The 14,831-nt window shown below is 41.0% G+C and overlaps 1 protein-coding gene across 1 annotated transcript; it reads right to left on the reverse strand.

Moving 5' to 3' along the window:
* Positions 1-885: 885 nt before the first annotated feature.
* UEVLD (UEV and lactate/malate dehyrogenase domains) lies at positions 886-12,637 on the reverse strand. Its single transcript, XM_075281201.1, has 12 exons — positions 12,554-12,637; positions 8,428-8,512; positions 8,213-8,278; positions 6,557-6,720; positions 4,601-4,736; positions 4,414-4,514; positions 4,096-4,204; positions 3,833-4,003; positions 3,223-3,396; positions 2,826-2,913; positions 2,619-2,742; positions 886-2,096 (listed from the first exon to the last, which is right to left on the reverse strand). Exons 1-12 carry the CDS (start codon positions 12,593-12,595, stop codon positions 1,929-1,931), a joined length of 1,428 nt encoding a protein of 475 aa, XP_075137302.1. The 5' UTR covers positions 12,596-12,637; the 3' UTR covers positions 886-1,928.
* Positions 12,638-14,831: the final 2,194 nt, after the last annotated feature.

Here is a 14,831-nt window from a genome sequence, read left to right on the forward strand (position 1 = left end):
GGGAGAAGAGAGCGTCTGGATCACATAGTAGGTTTTCTAGGCAGCCCCAATTGCTTTATGCACAGCAGTACTGTTCAGTACTTCTATATAATGTCTTCCATGCTGCTGCTGCTTGGGAGTAAAGAAGCGGAATCTCCTGTTTTCTCCATGTGCTGTTTATGGTGGCTATAATGGCAACTAGTCTCCAAGATCTAGCTCAGGAAAAACTGAAAGTTAGGGTAAGTTCACACGGGTTTTTTTGGATCGGAACCTGAGGCGGAGGCCACCTCAGGTTCCGATCCAAAAACCGGGTAGCCGCGACTGAAAGCCAGTCGACAGCAATGGCATCCAGCCACACACTCTGCTCCGGATTAGGCCCAATGAATGGGCTTAGTCCAGAGGAGGGAGTTTCTTCAGGCCGAATCGCAAGGGAAAACGGCTCCTGGAAAAAAGACCTGAGTGGCTCCCATTGGGAGCTGTCTTTTTGGTCAGGGTCTTGAGGCGGATACGGCCTCAAAACCCTGACCAAAAAACCCCATGTGAACTTACCCTTAGATATTGAGCCCTCAGAGGTGAAAACAAGTCATAAAATAAGTCAGAATTAATACTCCTCATGTACAGTTAGGGTATGTTCACATGGTGGAAAATGGATTCCGCGTGTGAACATACTGTGTGGCTAACCATAACGGAATGCTAGCGGGAAAAAGAAGCAAGTGGCAAGTTGAAGTCAATGGGAGACGTTTTTAGCAGCGGATTCTGCTTCAAAATCCGCTGCCAAAAAACTCTGTGTGAACGAGCCCTAAGCATACAACAGCCTATACAGCATTGTCACCTGAAATGTTACGTACATAGAATTTACATACAATCGGACATATCCTCACTCATTTTAATTTCAGGGGATCAGAGGGGGAATACATTTACTGATTTGACATAAGCACAGCACGCGACCTGTATAGCCCCAACATGGATTGTATACCATTCACTGAATGAAATATTTCCCGCCTCATGTATGATTAACCCCTCATAGGTCCAAAGATTAAAAAAATGGATATAGACAATCAGTGTTATCAGTATACAAGAAAACAGTTTACATTTGTAGGGTAAAATGTACCAAAAATACATGAAAAATATACTGCAGCCAGTCTGTGTATGTGTGCATATATATATATATATATATATATATTTACACACACACACTTAGAAGTGTACCATTAGTCAGAAGACAGGTCTAGATTCCTGGTTTCCGTATGCAGCCTTGATCCCAGGCCCGCTCCAATCTTCCATAAATGACTGTATATACATAGTTTTTATATCTTCACCTTATCAAGATCTCTGCTTGCTGTGATTGAATGTGAACAATACATGTGAATGAAATTCTGCAAAGACCCCGATTTCAGGGCAGGACCGCAGCAGCTCTTATCCATTGTAGTGCAATGAACTGATATTGTGGCCTATCTATAAGTAATACATGGAGACTTAGCCACGGATTCTTGCTAGATTTTGCACCAGAAACATTCTGCATCATCTGAACATAAGCTGACACGTTTCAGGCTTATACAGTTCCTTAGTTGTGGTTATCAGTACTGGAGTTATATAATGTAGTGTATTATATAGAGACATCTCCAGCCATCTAGTGTGGAGATCTCTGACCATGGCTGTCTGGACATTATGTAGTAATTCACACTTGCATGATTTGTAAGGAAGATATCACAACGCACCAGCGACACACAGAGTTACTAAGAGTTGACCAAACCAACACAATGGAGTCCAATAATACAATAAGATCTTCTGCACAAAGTGGATGTGACCATGCGTAGACCACAGTGGTAATGGAATATATAGTAGCAAATTAGCCCCGTCCCTTGTTCATGTGCTAAAATAATTTCAGAAAGCGACTCTGCACAGCAGAGATCACACACATCGGCATGGAGTCCGGCTCCGGATGAATCTCACAGGCTCAGCTGTCGCTGCAGGTCATATATAGAGGTGGCACTTTTATGGAGAGTGCCGGATACGTGATCTTCAAGTTGTAGGATCTGAGGGTTCCCTAGCACCCCTCCGTCTCCCAGCACACATGGCACGCTTAGGAACACATCATTCTGAATGTTGAAGACTCCCTAAGGAAAAGAAGACAAAATGCTGGGATTCAGTGGTGGGTGTCTGGCCGATGGGTAAAAGGGATTGTCCAAGACCCAGGCAATACGGGTAATGATATCTATTCACAGCGTAGGTCATCACTATAAGATAGGTCAGGGTCAGCAACCCAAACCCTGCACCGTTCAGCTGCTTTGAAGCCACATACCGCTCTGCTCCTATTTCTGGGCACAGCTGCAGTTCCCCAAAACCACTACTACAGCATACAGCACTCCATACACTGTATACAGCTCCAGCTCTCTACACTATAGCAGTGTCGCTTGCAGCAGCTTTGCCCCCATTCACTTTAAGAAGAGCAGAGCTACTTCCAGCTACACACTTTGTATACAAAGCTCACAGCTGATCGGTGCGAGGTCTGGGCAATGGACCCCGACTGAGCTGATACTGAAAAAGTTGCTTCAAGGGCTAGTCCATTTCACAGCTTGGTAACACTATGTATAAGCAACAAAACAATCACTAACAAGAATATAGTCATTTGTCATTACCTTAGCAAGTGAAGAAACAGAGTGAATTTTCTTCTTATTTTGTACAATGGTGTCTGTGAGGTCAGCTACAGACAGACCAATAGACCACGACCTCTGACCTTTACCTTTCATGACCTCCATAGCCCTAAAAGGTTAATAAAATATTAATGACTACAGTAACAAACACACATAGTCTTATAGAGACCTCATGCATTATCCAACACTCACTTGTTTGTCAGCTGTTCCTGGAAGAGTTTGGGATATAATTTTGCAGATTTGTGATTATTTGCAGAATCAGGATCACTCCAGGCCGCCACTAACATAAAGAAATCCACAATATTCAATTCACATGTCTATTTTTTACTAATTTTTTACAGTGTAGTCAAAACCCCCATTCTGCAGTGGTTTGTTCCACAAAGAAGCAGTCAATTGGAAGAACAAACCACTGCACAAAAAAAATTGGGGGATCTGACTACGTAAAGTCAATTAACAAAGTGTTTTTGTATTCCATGTTCTACTTTATAAAACTAAAGCAAACAGCAACAATAAATAGATAAATAGAGAATATAACAGGAACCCTCAGTTACTTAATGTTACGTATACACTGACATTTTTTCATCCTCACCTTTATCTGCTCCTTGCTCCCCAATGATCCAACCTGACTGTGACTCCTCGGACGAACTGACCAATGTTTTAACAATATGCTGAAATCTGGCAGAGTCCAAGTTACCACCGATCCCTATGACTTGTCTGTAGGGAAGTCCGCTAAGTTTCCAAGCCACATAAGTCATTATCTCCACTGCAAACCAAGGGGAAATGACGTCAAAGATCTTAATTACATCTGGAGGACACGACCATATAACTAACCCTCCTGATGCAATTCCCATAAAGATTTGACATCAAGACGTCTTCTAGACCCAACATCACCCAGTTTCATTTCCCAAAAAAGTAATGTATTAATAACAGTCCTCAACTGAAGATTGGTGGGGGTCCTGGAACCCCGTCAATCAGCTGTAGAAGAGCACAGCGCTGTACATTTGTATAGTGGCCATGCTTGGTATTAAAAGTGAGCTTCAAACAGGCCATGCGACCAATGAACATGACATCACACGGCCTGTGAAACGGCTGATCTGTGGAGGTCCTGGGTATCAAACCCCTGTCGTAGGGACAGGTCATTAATTAATAAGTCCTAGAAAACCCCTTTAAAGTAATACGCATATAGGGTCTTCTCATACCAGGCTGGGAGGCGATGATCAGCACACTGTCCGGGCAGTGATAGGACATGGCGGGTACAAATCCACGCAGTAGATCCACATTGCTCTGTAAGACCTCCAGATACGATTGGGCGTTACTCCACGCATTCACCGTTACGATTATAACTTTCGAGCCGGCAACGGAAGTAAGATCTGAAATATAGGATAGTGCAGGAGGTTTATTACGTTAAGAGCGGCAGAATTCACAGTTTGATCCTTTAGACCTTTCTTTGTCCTTTACCTACCTTTACTGACTTCCACATTGGGAATAGAGAAAAGTTCCAGGTCTGTGGCTCCGCCCCCTTTCGATCCTCCGTCACTGATGTCAAGAAGAACAAGCTTGTCCGCCGCCCTCTGCACAAAAAATTTATATTAAAAATTCAGTCGCACATCTGGGTGCAAAGTCAGTCTAGTTCACAAATATCTGCTTTGCATAGGTAATCTGTCCCCATAATCCCAATAATCTGGCATAGTTCTGAAGGCGCTGGATTATTAGAATTTTACTGTATTGAATTTCTGCTAATTTGTTAAATTCTGAAAATTATGCAAGGAATTTTTTTTACCTTTGCAGATATAGCCAGTAGACAAGCCAACGCCAGGTCGCCTCCTCCAATCACTGTCACTTTACTGGGGGGTTTTGCGTTCACATCTACGTTGCCTACCCCTGGAGATGTAATCACATTGCGTTATAATAAGGGGGGCACTGTGCGCCAGTCTCTATAGCCCGTCCACTTCTCCATATGTCCTTACCATCAGTGACCCGAGAGATGAAAGAAAGGAGCTCCTTCTGTCTGGCGGCCTCTGCAGCAGAGAGCGAATACATCGGGAGCTCATCCTCAAACGTTGCTGCCATTTCCTTGATCAGACCGAGGATTGTAGACTTGGGCTGTAAGAGGTTGAACGTCACAAGATGGCAGTGATGGATATCAGTGCATATATCTCAATGGTACAGTAATGACTGCTTGTCCCCATACATAGGTTCATTTCTTTAAAGACAATTTCTTATAATTGGAAGGAATATAGCTAGATAGGAGATAAATGATAGTCATATATGGGATAGATAGATAGATAGATAGATAGATAGATAGATAGATAGATAGATGATAGATGATAGATAGATAGATAAGAAATAGATAGATAGATAAGAGATAGATAGATAGATAGATAGATAGATAGATAGATAGATGATTGATAGATAGATAGGAGATAGATGATTGATAGATAGATAGATAGATAGATAGATAGATAGATAGATAGATAGATAGATATGTGATAGATAGATAGATAGATAGATAGATAGGAGATAGATGATAGATAGATAGATAGATAGATAGATAGATAGATAGATAGATAGATATGTGATAGCTAGATAGATAGATAGATAGGAGATAGATAGATAGATAGATAGATAGATAGATAGATAGGAGATAGATGATAGATAGCTAGATAGATAGATAGATAGATAGATAGATAGATAGATAGATATGTGATAGATAGATAGATAGATAGGAGATAGATAGATAGATAGATAGATAGATAGATAGATAGATAGATATGTGATAGATAGATAGATAGATAGATAAGAAATAGATAGATAGATAAGAGATAGATAGATAGATAGATAGATAGATAGATAGATGATTGATAGATAGGAGATAGATAGATAGAGAGATAGATAGGAGATAGATAGATAAGAAATAGATAGATAGATAAGAGATAGATAGATAGATAGATAGATAGATAGATAGATGATTGATAGATAGATAGGAGATAGATAGATAGATAGATAGATAGATAGATAGATAGATAGATAGATAGGAGATAGATAGATAAGAAATAGATAGATAGATAAGAGATAGATAGATAGATAGATAGATAAGAGATAGATAGATAGATAGATAGATAGAGCTCTGTGGCAGCTCTAATGTGGCCATATTGGCAACAGCATCACCCAACTTCTTCACAGACTTTACAACCACTTGAGAATAGAACTCCATGACGACATCTGTCACTGACAGTAATAGAGATATCACGGTGACTTGGTTGTGACAGCCGGGACCTTCTTTCCCCATTACTGCAGTAACGTCACATTCTGTGCTGCCATTGAGGCCTAACCTGAGCCTAGAAACCTCCAGAGAAGATATAAAGATTTTATACTGCGGCTGTAATTCACGTCCATGTCTATTTTCTGCAATATTTGCTTCACATTATCACGGTCACAACTGGAAATTCCGGTATAGTAACTTTATTATGGAGTGAACCAGTCTGACCGTGGTCATGTGACCTGAATTACTCAGCACGCGGTCACATGACACAGTTATCGCTCTCATCGGAGCGCTCATAAGGATGCAATGTGAAGAAACTAGTCGCCCATAGCAACCGGACTCCAGTTCTCAAAATCGAGAGGCCCTTTAGAAAATGAAAGCAGTAACCTGATTGATTGCCATGGGCAACTGCTCCATTTTTGCACCAGTTTTCATAAATCTCTTTAGTTTATTATAATGGAATGAAGTATCATAATACATGTAATTGTAAGGCCTCGTTCACATCTGCGTTCGGTATTCAGTACAGCGGGTCTCCAAGCAATACTGAACGCAGATGTGAATCAGACCTACGGAATAATCCGGCAGCTAACAGCACACAGCTTGGGACATTACTGATAGATCTCCATGTATATAAATATGTTATATATGTGCCGGGACTTACATGGCTCCAGTTCTGTAGGTATGGCAGATAGATCCGGCCATGACTATCTACGTGCTTTCCAACCCGGATCCCCATGTTCTGAGTCGGCTTCAGAAAACAGAGTGGGGGGGCAAATGGGTGAGAATCCAAAAGCCAGAGGCAGACGGGGATGTTATAGGAGTTTCCTAGAAGACAAATGTGTATAGTGGTACCCCAAGTGTTAGCATACCATTGTCCTGTACCCCAAGTGTCAGCCTGTCATTGTCCTGTACCCCAAGTGTCAGTGTGTCATTGTCCTGTACCCGAAGTGTCAGCGTGTCATTGTCCTGTACCCCAAGTATCAGCGTGTCATTGTCCTGTACCCGAAGTGTCAGCGTGTCATTGTCCTGTACCCCAAGTATCAGCGTGTCATTGTCCTGTACCCCAAGTGTCAGCCTGTCATTGTCCTGTACCCCAAGTATCAGTGTGTCATTGTCCTGTACCCCAAGTGTCAGCGTGTCATTATCCTGTACCCCAAGTATCTGTGTGTCATTGTCCTGTACCCCAAGTATCATCCTGTCATTGTCCTGTACTCCAAGTGTCAGCCTGTCATTGTCCTGTCCCCCAAGTATCTGTGTGTCATTGTCCTGTCCCCCAAGTGTCAAGTGTGTCATTGTCCTCTATACTAAGTGTCAGCTTGTCAGTGTCCTGTACCCCAAGTGTCAGTGTGTCATTGCCCTGTACCCCAAGTGTGTGTCAGCGTTTCATTATCCTGTACCACAAGTATCAGCGTGTCATTGTCCTGTACCCCAAGTGTCAGCGTGTCATTATCCTGTACCCCAAGTGTCAGCGTGTCATTATCCTGTACCCCAAGTGTCAGCGTGTCATTATCCTGTACCCCAAGTATCTGTGTGTCATTGTCCTGTCCCCCAAGTATCAGTGTGTCATTATCCTGTACCCCAAGTGTCAAGTGTGTCATTGTCCTCTATACTAAGTGTCAGCTTGTCAGTGTCCTGTACCCCAAGTGTCAGTGTGTCATTGCCCTGTACCCCAAGTGTGTGTCAGCGTTTCATTATCCTGTACCACAAGTATCAGCGTGTCATTGTCCTGTACCCCAAGTGTCAGCGTGTCATTATCCTGTACCCCAAGTGTCAGCGTGTCATTATCCTGTACCCCAAGTGTCAGCGTGTCATTATCCTGTACCCCAAGTGTCAGCGTGTCATTATCCTGTACCCCAAGTATCTGTGTGTCATTGTCCTGTACCCCAAGTATCAGTGTGTCATTATCCTGTACCCCAAGTGTCAGGGTGTCATTATCCTGTACCCCAAGTATCTGTGTGTCATTGTCCTGTCCCCCAAGTGTCAAGTGTGTCATTGTCCTCTATACTAAGTGTCAGCTTGTCAGTGTCCTGTACCCCAAGTGTCAGTGTGTCGTTGTCCTGTACCCCAAGTGTGTGTCAGCGTTTCATTATCCTGTACCACAAGTATCAGTGTGTCATTGTCCTGTACCACAAGTGTCAGCGTGTCATTATCCTGTACCCCAAGTGTCAGCGTGTCATTATCCTGTACCCCAAGTGTCAGAGTGTCATTATCCTGTACCCCAAGTGTCAGCGTGTCATTATCCTGTACCCTAAGTATCAGTCTGCCATTATCCTGTATCCCAAGTTCTCTTGCCTACATACTATCAGGTTCTTATTACCCTGGAACTTCATGGGAACTGTTCCTGAGAGATTCAATAAATCCTTCTGAGATCCGTCTTTAAACGCTGGAAAAAAAAAAGAAAAGAAAAGAAAGAAGAAACCTTTATATCAATGAGCGGTCCAGCAGACAGACCATCCTTATACGGCCCAGGCTATACAGCAGATTACTGGGCAGCTTCAGACTGTAGTACATAATGTCATGGATGGGACTTACTGTAGGTGTCCATGGAATAGAGGAAGGTGGGGAAGGCTCGGTGGACATCCTTTAACTCTTCAATAGTCAGGTCTCGAAATTTATACTGCGAGAATAAAGCAGAGCTGAATCAGATAACATCTCTATCATATACATGTCTGTATATACAGGATATAGAGATTTACATTACCGGAGATTACAGAAAGAAGAAAAACGGAGCAATAGTATAGTACTAGTTACATGATGTACAGTCCTAGTCATATGATATAAGGATCAGTATAGAACTAGTTATATGATGTAAATATCAGTATAGTACTAGTTATAGGACATATGTATCAGTATAGTACTAGTTATATGATGTAAATATCAGTATAGTACTAGTTATAGGACATATGTATCAGTATAGTACTAGTTATAGGACATATATATCAGTATAGTACTAGTTATAGGACATATGTATCAGTACAGTATTAGTTATAGGACATATGTATCAGTATAGTACTAGTTATAGGACATATGTATCAGTATAGTACTAGTTATAGGACATATGAAGCAGTATAATAGTAGTTATAGGACATGTATCAGTATAGTACTAGTTATAGGACATGTATCAGTATAGTACTAGTTATAGGACATATGTATCAGTATAGTACTAGTTATAGGACATATGTATCAGTATAGTATTAGTTATAGGACATATGTATCAGTATAGTACTAGTTATAGGACATATGAAGCAGTATAGTACTAGTTATAGGACATATGTATCAGTATAGTACTAGTTATAGGACATATGTATCAGTATAGTACTAGTTATAGGACATATGAAGCAGTATAGTACTAGTTATAGGACATATGTATCAGTACAGTATTAGTTATAGGACATATGAAGCAGTATAGTAGTAGTTATAGGACATATGTATCAGTACAGTATTAGTTATAGGACATATGAAGCAGTATAGTAGTAGTTATAGGACATATGTATCAGTATAGTACTAGTTATAGGACATATGAAGCAGTATAGTACTAGTTATAGGACACATGTATCAGTATAGTACTAGTTATATGACATGTATCAGTACAGTATTAGTTATAGGACATATGTATCAGTATAGTACTAGTTATAGGACATATGAAGCAGTATAGTACTAGTTATAGGACATATGAAGCAGTATAGTAGTAGTTATAGGGCATATGTATCAGTATAGTACTAGTTATAGGACATATGTATCAGTACAGTATTAGTTATAGGACATATGTATCAGTATAGTACTAGTTATAGGACATATGTATCAGTATAGTACTAGTTATAGGACATATGAAGCAGTATAGTATTAGTTATAGGACATATGAAGCAGTATAGTAGTAGTTATAGGACATATGTATCAGTATAGTACTAGTTATAGGACATATGTATCAGTACAGTATTAGTTATAGGACATATGTATCAGTATAGTACTAGTTATAGGACATATGTATCAGTATAGTACTAGTTATAGGACATATGAAGCAGTATAGTAGTAGTTATAGGACATGTATCAGTATAGTACTAGTTATAGGACATATGTATCAGTATAGTACTAGTTATAGGACATATGTATCAGTATAGTATTAGTTATAGGACATATGTATCAGTATAGTACTAGTTACAGGACATATTAAGCAGTATAGTACTAGTTATAGGACATATGTATCAGTATAGTACTAGTTATAGGACATATGTATCAGTACAGTATTAGTTATAGGACATATGAAGCAGTATAGTAGTAGTTATAGGACATATGTATCAGTACAGTATTAGTTATAGGACATATGTATCAGTATAGTACTAGTTATAGGACATATGTATCAGTATAGTACTAGTTATAGGACATATGAAGCAGTATAGTATTAGTTATAGGACATATGAAGCAGTATAGTAGTAGTTATAGGACATATGTATCAGTATAGTACTAGTTATAGGACATATGTATCAGTATAGTACTAGTTATAGGACATATGAAGCAGTATAGTACTAGTTATAGGACATATGTATCAGTATAGTACTAGTTATAGGACATATGTATCAGTACAGTATTAGTTATAGGACATATGTATCAGTATAGTACTAGTTATAGGACATATGTATCAGTATAGTACTAGTTATAGGACATATGAAGCAGTATAGTAGTAGTTATAGGACATGTATCAGTATAGTACTAGTTATAGGACATGTATCAGTATAGTACTAGTTATAGGACATATGTATCAGTATAGTACTAGTTATAAGACATATGTATCAGTATAGTATTAGTTATAGGACATATGTATCAGTATAGTACTAGTTACAGGACATATGAAGCAGTATAGTACTAGTTATAGGACATATGTATCAGTATAGTACTAGTTATAGGACATATGTATCAGTATAGTACTAGTTATAGGACATATGTATCAGTATAGTATTAGTTATAGGACATATGTATCAGTATAGTATTAGTTATAGGACATATGTATCAGTATAGTACTAGTTACAGGACATATGAAGCAGTATAGTACTAGTTATAGGACATATGTATCAGTATAGTACTAGTTATAGGACATATGTATCAGTATAGTACTAGTTATATGACATGTATCAGTACAGTATTAGTTATAGGACATATGTATCAGTATAGTACTAGTTATAGGACATATGTATCAGTATAGTACTAGTTATATGACATGTATCAGTACAGTATTAGTTATAGGACATATGTATCAGTATAGTACTAGTTATAGGACATATGAAGCAGTATAGTATTAGTTATAGGACATATGAAGCAGTATAGTAGTAGTTATAGGACATATGTATCAGTATAGTACTAGTTATAGGACATGTATCAGTATAGTACTAGTTATAGGACATATGTATCATTATAGTACTAGTTATAGGACATATGTATCAGTATAGTACTAGTTATAGGACATATGAAGCAGTATAGTAGTAGTTATAGGACATGTATCAGTATAGTACTAGTTATAGGACATGTATCAGTATAGTACTAGTTATAGGACATATGTATCAGTATAGTACTAGTTATAAGACATATGTATCAGTATAGTATTAGTTATAGGACATATGTATCAGTATAGTACTAGTTACAGGACATATGAAGCAGTATAGTACTAGTTATAGGACATATGTATCAGTATAGTACTAGTTATAGGACATATGTATCAGTATAGTACTAGTTATAGGACATATGTATCAGTATAGTATTAGTTATAGGACATATGTATCAGTATAGTATTAGTTATAGGACATATGTATCAGTATAGTACTAGTTACAGGACATATGAAGCAGTATAGTACTAGTTATAGGACATATGTATCAGTATAGTACTAGTTATAGGACATATGTATCAGTATAGTACTAGTTATATGACATGTATCAGTACAGTATTAGTTATAGGACATATGTATCAGTATAGTACTAGTTATAGGACATATGTATCAGTATAGTACTAGTTATAGGACATATGAAGCAGTATAGTATTAGTTATAGGACATATGAAGCAGTATAGTAGTAGTTATAGGACATATGTATCAGTATAGTACTAGTTATAGGACATGTATCAGTATAGTACTAGTTATAGGACATATGTATCATTATAGTACTAGTTATAGGACATATGTATCAGTATAGTACTAGTTATAGGACATATGAAGCAGTATAGTAGTAGTTATAGGACATGTATCAGTATAGTACTAGTTATAGGACATGTATCAGTATAGTACTAGTTATAGGACATATGTATCAGTATAGTACTAGTTATAGGACATATGTATCAGTATAGTACTAGTTATAGGACATATGTATCAGTATAGTACTAGTTATAGGACATATGTATCAGTATAGTACTAGTTATAGGACATATGAAGCAGTATAGTACTAGTTATAAGACATATGTATCAGTATAGTACTAGTTATAGGACATATGTATCAGTATAGTACTAGTTATAGGACATATGTATCAGTATAGTACTAGTTATATGACATGTGGAGCAGTAGAGTACTAGTTCTATGAAGCTGTAGCAGTCACGTGACGCTGGTTTCGGTCCCGCACTAGTTAGCAGTCACGTGACGCTCTCCCCCTCCGGTACTATGACCCTCCATCACGTCTCACCTTCCCCAGCCGCTGCCTCATAAGCTCCGCACTGAACTCCATCTCGTCTCCCGGAGCTCCGGCTTCTCTTCCTGCTTCCTCTGTTGAGCCCGGGACGGGAGGATGGGCGGAGCCGAGAGCAGAGAACCCTGCCCGGCAGCTGCAGCCTCCTCCTCCTGGGCTATAATGAGGGAGTAAAATGCACTGAACACAGTATAGAGCACTGCAGCAGAAACCTGTCCTAATACCCCGCACACCCCTCGTACACTGCAGCAGGCACCTGTCCTAATACATTGCACACCCCTCATACACTGCACCAGACACCTGTCCTAATACACTGCACACCCCTCATACACTGCACCAGACACCTGTCCTAATACACTGCACACCCCTCATACACTGCACCAGACACCTGTCCTAATACCCCGCACACCCCTCGTACACTGCAGCAGGCACCTGTCCTAATACATTGCACACCCCTCATACACTGCACCAGACACCTGTCCTAATACACTGCACACCCCTCATACACTGCACCAGACACCTGTCCTAATACACTGCACACCCCTCATACACTGCACCAGACACCTGTCCTAATACCCCGCACACCCCTCGTACACTGCAGCAGGCACCTGTCCTAATACCCCGCACACCCCACATACACTGCATAACCCTCATACACTGAAGCAGGCACCTGCCCTAATACACCGCACACCCCTCATACACTGCAGCAGACACCTGTCCTAATACATTGCACACCCATCATACACCTGTCCTAATACACTGCACACCCCTCATATACTGCACCAGACACCTGTCCTAATACACTGCACACCCCTCGTACACTGCAGCAGGCACCTGTCCTAATACCCCGCACACCCCTCATACACTGAAGCAGGCACCTGCCCTAATACCCCGCACACCCCTCATACACTGCACCAGGCACCTGTCCTAATACATTGCACACCCCTCATACACTGCAGCAGACACCTGTCCTAATACATTGCACACCCCTCATACACTGCAGCAGACACCTGTCCTAATACATTGTACACCCCTCATACACTGCAGCAGACACCTGTCCTAATACATTGCACACCCCTCATACACCTGTCCTAATACACTGCACACCCCTCATATACTGCACCAGACACCTGTCCTAATACACTGCACACCCCTCATACACTGCACCAGACACCTGTCCTAATACACTGCACACCCCTCATACACTGCACCAGACACCTGTCCTAATACACTGCACACCCCTCGTACACTGCAGCAGGCACCTGTCCTAATACCCCGCACATCCCTCATACACTGCATAACCCTCATACACTGCAGCAGACACCTGTCCTAATACATTGCACACCCCCTCATACACCTGTCCTAATACACTGCACACCCCTCATACACTGCACCAGACACCTGTCCTAATACACTGCACACCCCTCATACACTGCACCAGACACCTGTCCTAATACACTGCACACCCCTCGTACACTGCAGCAGGCACCTGTCCTAATACCCCGCACATCCCTCATACACTGCACCAAACACCTGTCCTAATACCCCGCACATCCCTCATACACTGCACCAAACACCTGTCCTAATACCCCGCACACCCCACATACACTGCATAACCCTCATACACTGAAGCAGGCACCTGCCCTAATACACCGCACACCCCTCATACACTGCAGCAGGCACCTGTCCTAATACCCCGCACACCCCTCATACACTGCATAACCCTCATACACTGAAGCAGGCACCTGCCCTAATACACCGCACACCCCTCATACACTGCAGCAGGCACCTGTCCTAATACCCCGCACACCCCTCATACACTGCACCAGACACCTGTCCTAATACACTGCACACCCCTCATACACTGCACCAGACACCTGTCCTAATACATTGCACACCCCTCATACACCTGTCCTAATACACTGCACACCCCTCATACACTGCAGCAGACACCTGTCCTAATACATTGCACACCCCTCATACACTGCAGCAGACACCTGTCCTAATACATTGCACACCCCTCATACACTGCACCAGACACCTGTCCTAATACACTGCACACCCCTCATACACTGCACCAGACACCTGTCCTAATACACTGCACACCCCTCATACACTGCACCAGACACCTGTCCTAATACACTGCACACCCCTCATACACTGCAGCAGGCACCTGTCCTAATACCCCGCACACCCCTCGTACACTGCAGCAGGCACCTGTCCTAATACCCCGCACATCCCTCATACACTGCACCAAACACCTGTCCTAATACCC

This window comes from Leptodactylus fuscus, chromosome 7, assembly GCF_031893055.1.
Source record: "Leptodactylus fuscus isolate aLepFus1 chromosome 7, aLepFus1.hap2, whole genome shotgun sequence".
In the NCBI taxonomy this organism is placed as follows: Eukaryota; Metazoa; Chordata; class Amphibia; order Anura; family Leptodactylidae; genus Leptodactylus; species Leptodactylus fuscus.

Bases quoted from the DNA above. Each gene is read 5' to 3' on its own strand.
- UEVLD (XM_075281201.1), bottom strand. From the start codon at position 12,595: ATGGAGTTCAGTGCGGAGCTTATGAGGCAGCGGCTGGGGAAG. The intron at 4,004-4,095 runs GTAGGTAAAGGA...CCTATATTTCAG, and splicing joins CAATGTGGAAGTCAGTAAAG to ATCTTACTTCCGTTGCCGGC. The intron at 2,914-3,222 runs GTGAGGATGAAA...TCTTTATGTTAG, and splicing joins GGAGCAAGGAGCAGATAAAG to TGGCGGCCTGGAGTGATCCT.